This window comes from Rhagoletis zephyria, unplaced genomic scaffold (genome assembly GCF_001687245.7).
Source record: "Rhagoletis zephyria isolate East Lansing unplaced genomic scaffold, Rhagoletis_zephyria_1.1 Rzeph_scaffold_07457, whole genome shotgun sequence".
NCBI lineage: Eukaryota > Metazoa > Arthropoda > Insecta > Diptera > Tephritidae > Rhagoletis > Rhagoletis zephyria.
Window position 1 is genome coordinate 4,156 of NW_016164540.1, and position 5,206 is coordinate 9,361.

At 36.0% G+C, this 5,206-nt stretch overlaps 1 protein-coding gene across 1 annotated transcript; it reads right to left on the reverse strand.

Annotated features, from left to right (window-relative positions):
- Nucleotides 1-3,965: 3,965 nt before the first annotated feature.
- LOC108374207 (mitochondrial pyruvate carrier 2-like) lies at nt 3,966-4,819 on the reverse strand. The gene is made up of 3 exons (XM_017630184.1): nt 4,592-4,819; nt 4,480-4,520; nt 3,966-4,313 (listed from the first exon to the last, which is right to left on the reverse strand). Exons 1-3 carry the CDS (start codon nt 4,695-4,697, stop codon nt 4,083-4,085), a joined length of 378 nt encoding a protein of 125 aa, XP_017485673.1. The 5' UTR covers nt 4,698-4,819; the 3' UTR covers nt 3,966-4,082.
- Between the last annotated feature and the right edge of the window lie 387 nt (nt 4,820-5,206).

Consider the following 5,206-nt stretch of genomic DNA (forward strand, 5'->3'; position numbering starts at 1 on the left):
AGTGTCCATCTAGGATCATTGAAGAAGGCTTTTAGATCTGTAAGCTGATGCAAAAATATTTTTTGTCCTGTATTCAGCTCTCATAAATATGGTAACCGTATATATAGCGTGAACATTTGCGCTTTTTGCGATAAATAAATATAAATCTCGCCACTCGACCAAACCAGATTTCGTTTGTACTCACATACCATTCCATAGCCACAATTATAAATGTACATACATACCTACATATGTACGTTTATTAGGGTGGTCCTTAAATATAGGAAGCAATTTCTACATCAGATTTCCTAAGCCTCAACCCCAACGTCGATGCTACTATAGTCGAAGATATCACATATTAATTTTGGCGTCGATTGGGTTCGGTTAAGGCGGGTCGCGGGTTTAATTTTTTTGAATATCCATAGAGGCATCCTTTGAACCCTTTGCGACACGCCTTAACCGACTCCAATCGGGACCAAAATTTAAATGTGCCCGTGGTATTACCGATTGAGGGGGTGAGACTGAAAAAAATCATTCATTTGATTTTTTAAGGGCCACCCTAATGTATTTATATAATGTAAACTTGAACTTGTTTGCCTTGTCGAGCTTTTACAATTCACTGATATCAGTACAAACTTGCATACTCATGCAGAAGATACGTGTGTTCATACATACCCAGCCAGCAAAATTAGAAAATAAGAGAACTTCTGGGAGACCTTATTTCGGATCTTTTCAAGCGATGGGCCTTCTATGCTCGATTCTTTACTCCTTTTCTACCTTCGCGTGACAACGCTATTGGAAGATTTTCTAAAAAAGCTTCCAAAGAGGTCTGAAGAATTCCTTCCAGAAGGCGTTCATTTAGAAACGCTCCTCATTTTGCCGACTAGGTATATATGTACATACATATGTACATACATACATATATATATTGTATCTGTTGAATGTTATGCCACACGTGGTTCTCCCAAAGCTTGCGACTTATTGCACAGTGGTCACCTGAAATGCGAAAAGACGATTTGAACCAAGAAGACACAAACCAATTTTCCAATCTCCAACAGTTCATCATTCCATATTATTCGTTACCCGTCGCACAGTGTTTCGACTATATGGAGGCAAGTAGAAAAAAGTCAGTGACAGTTGATAAAAAAAAAAAACGGTTGGACTTAGAAAGGTAAAAGTAAAAGTCATAAATACCAAATTTCACATTATTTACTCACCCCCCTTCCACACCAACTATGTATACATTTCCGTAAAAATACTGGAATCGGCCCGATACCGTCTAATCAGTTTAGTAGCCTTTGGCGATTAGCCCAATAAAGCAAGTTTCTTTTTCCACTGTAATCAATTATTTAAGTGTCGCGGAATATTCAGGTGAAGGTGTTTATCATTTATTTGGAACTTTCCTATTTTTTATCAAAAAAATTACTTTAAATTGTAGATGCTAAAGATTATTAGTAAAAAAGTGTGAGTACCAGTCCGTCAGGTCTTGAAATTGGACGAATGTTTTAGAGAATTCTATGCAGTCTTAAACTATACAATTGGATCTTTTCGAGCGGCTTTGCAAAAATATGTAATTTTTGATTTCAGCTTCTTTTTGCATAATTTCGCGAAAAGAATTTTTCGAACGATGAAAAAATCTCACCAAACATTGGGAAAAAGCGAGTATTTAAACCTACAATGTCATTTTATAGTATAACCTTTGTTTCCTGAGATTGGAAATCAGGAATCAAAAATTCCATCACATTTAATGACTGGACCCACATTTTTTGAGAGTTTTGGACGTTTTAGTGATCCAATCTTCCCCATATTTTATATTCAGGTTTTTCTAATAAAAGAAAGTCTACAAACTAAATTTCATCGAAATCGGATGAAATTTAATATTTCCGCCCACAAGAGTAGAGGGCGTGTCAATTGTTCCATCTTTACTAAAGTTCACAATTCTCTATTTCTAAGTAAAACTAGAGCATATGTCAAGCTTCAGTGAAATCGGTCTAGGTGTACTATTATTTCCACCTGCCATAGATCCTGCGTAGAATAGTTCTCTTGATAGTCAACAAAGCTTTCTCATCTTTCTTCGTCATCGTCCATGTTTCTGTGTTACATAGGGCCAATTTCACAGTGCGTAGTTAACTCAGAATCGCCAGTTAACTATAGATTTTTGTACTGAAAATCTCTAGTTAACTGCTGTTTCTGAGTTAACTACGCACTATGAAATTGGCCCATACAGTATCGGTCATATCTATAGCACGCCATTTCAAAGTGATATTGTGTGCCACTTATATGTATTTATTTATTTTTAAGAATTTTCAGTTAAAATACAGTTCTTTCTCTAACAAACCCCATATAAACCCAAGTTTAACAATTTGTAGAAAACTTCAAAAAAGTGCAACAAATTTTCACCTAAGTTTCAAACTTTTTTCTCGGAAGTGTTAGAATTTTTTCGAGTACACAGTTTTTTAGCCCCTTCAATTTTAGTCTAATAATTAGGATGCTCACAGTTCTATATTATCTACTGTGTTAATGTGGTAACTTTGTTTGTTGTTGGTTCCCATACTAATTAGAGATAACACCATGATTCAATAATACAAGGTTCGATAAACTGACAGTTGTCTCTCTCGCACTGCTCCTTTAGCAGTGGCACCGTGTTGCTTCTTTGCAAATTTACATGGAAACAGTGTAGCTTTGGTGTGAAATAAAAGTATAAGCTTTTGTGCAATATGTTTATTTGTATATGCATATGAAGCATATTTAACTGATGAAAACCTAAGCATTGGATGTTTACATCAATCTCATAGTAGTCTTATTTTAATTTTGAGTCATTTTGCAGTTTTTATACGGCTAAATAGCATATAAATTACGTAATTCACGTAGATATATCAATATTACGTTCAACATTTCGTTTAAAATGTCAGATTTCCTGCAAATACATTAGAATTTACAAAAGGAATTTCACTACTAATTGCCTACTTTGCGTACTTTTCTACTACCATTTTCGAAACAAGGGATTGCATTCTTGCCCTTTCTCTGTCCTTCGTAAATGCAACCTTTTGTAAGGGAGTGTCAAACCGCAGCTGTCAATAATTATCTAACCTTGTATTATTGAATCATGAGATAACACTTTTGGGCAAAATTACCCGACTTTATCTCATGTTTATGTTCTGTGTTAAACTGGCATCTATCGCTGCTTGTACACACGATTGAGAGAATACAAAGGTTGCGCCGATCTCGGGCCGCTATTCCTCTCTTAACGAATTTGACAGAATCGTTGTTTGCATGACGTCACACTTGTGCAACTTGTTTACGTTTTCCTTGCAACATTTTTTCTTCTTCTTCCATTCTTGCTCACGTTTTGGCATTTCTCTCTCGCAATTGCACCAGTGTGACGTCACACAAAAGTTATTCTCAAAAATCCTCTCTGATCGGCGCAATCTTGTATTCTATCATTCTTGGCTTGAACATATAAGCAAAACGAATGGATCTGGCGGTAAACGGGGACAAGACGAAGTATCTCTTGTGCATTTGACCGCAAAAAAATGGAGAAATTCAAAATTACCGTATTTCCTTTTGTTTATTTACGAACATCCGCTTGTGATCAGCTGATTTTCTTTTCAATTTCCCCTACTTTGCAAGATTTTTGGGTATGAAAGCGCAAAACCTGTGAGTTTTATACAACTTTTAATAGTTTTGAGTACGAGCATAGTGAAAGTGGGTTAAACTGACCGGAAGTGCATATTTTAAAATTAGATATACATACATGTTTTTACAACAGATTCAAATCCTGCGGACAAAATACATACATCTTTTGTCGGAGACTTTTTCTTGAATGGACCACTTCCGGTCGAAACCCGAGTTCCGAAATACCACCTAAACATATGTAGAGCATTCCCGATTTGCGTTTTTAATAAAAAATCCTTTCCCTCCATTTTAGAGGGGGTGGTCTAGGACATCCTGTATATGTATCTATGTATGTACATAGTTCTTTTTTTTAGTAGCCGAATCGAAACCCCCAATTGAAAAACAAACAAAAAAAACCGTTTGTAACGGAACTAGCCAAATATTTTATTCGATTGACGTCCCTGATTTTGCTGAATTCCATATGGTTTTTAATCAGTTTTGTTTTTCCAACTTTGTTGGTATTGCCAAGCACGTGCAATTTGATATGCTTGAGTAGCTGCGACAAAAATATTTACTGAAAATAATGACCAATTTTTTGGAATAATGACCAGTGAGTAACGGGACCAAATTAGGCCAGTTGTAGCTAAGACCGCGCATTGATTGATTGACAGTAAATGTGCAGGACGATTTATGTCTCCAAGTCCAGCGATGACGAGAGCCTAAAACGAGCTTGTGAGCTAAACTTAACATATGTACATACAAATGTATATATATTTAAATGGTTGATGGGCAAAGCTCTTTTAAGCTTTCTATACATTTTGTATAGGCACGTGCAGAGTAAAAGCTCTCGCTGCCCATCGCTGATTTAAATAGAGGACAACATACCCATTTACCCAATGGCGCCCAGAAAAATATCGTTTTTGGACCTACATAAGTATGTGGGAAAGTAAATATAATACATTCTATATGTGCCATTTTTTTTTTTAAATTTATTCACCTGCTGGATGCTCCCAAAGTGGACGCCAACGGCCTGGTACGAATTTATCTGCCATTCCAATTATACCATTATATAGGCGTGAAAGAGGTCCAACTTTTGCACTCATTAGTTATACAAGAAATTTTGAATGGTTAGTAGTTGATTACACACTAGCTTGCAATTTTTCGGATTTACATATATTTTTTATTTGCTATTCGATTGTAAAAATGTATGTACATTAAATTTCTTTAGGCATTTCGTCAACAAAATAAATAAAGGAAAAACAAATAGGTACAGTGTGTTTACAAAATCATTTGCAAAAAAATAGTGTGCCTGAAATTATGCAGTGAAAATGTTGAATTCAAAATCGAGTTTCAGCAGTCGGTTTCACGGTGAATTCCAATCGCATACAATTTATTAGCCGACGAGTCCCCAAAATTCGATCAGACTTCCCAGTTGCTAGAGGCTTACTTACCCTTGATCTCAACTAAAATAAAAGAGCTCTTGTCAACGAAGGCAAGTGGAGCAAGACGTCATCTAAAGTACAAAACCGCGTATGCCTGTCTCTTTTATCTTATTCTATGTGTTATGCAGCATGGTTCAAACGTCCCTCGCTGCTTCGTATGGTGTCACGGA

Bases quoted from the DNA above. Each gene is read 5' to 3' on its own strand.
- LOC108374207 (XM_017630184.1), bottom strand. From the start codon at position 4,697: ATGAGTGCAAAAGTTGGACCTCTTTCACGCCTATATAATGGTATAATT. The intron at 4,521-4,591 runs GTGAATAAATTT...ATACTTATGTAG, and splicing joins ACTTTGGGAGCATCCAGCAG to GTCCAAAAACGATATTTTTC. The intron at 4,314-4,479 runs GTATGTTGTCCT...AGCTCGTTTTAG, and splicing joins GGGCGCCATTGGGTAAATGG to GCTCTCGTCATCGCTGGACT.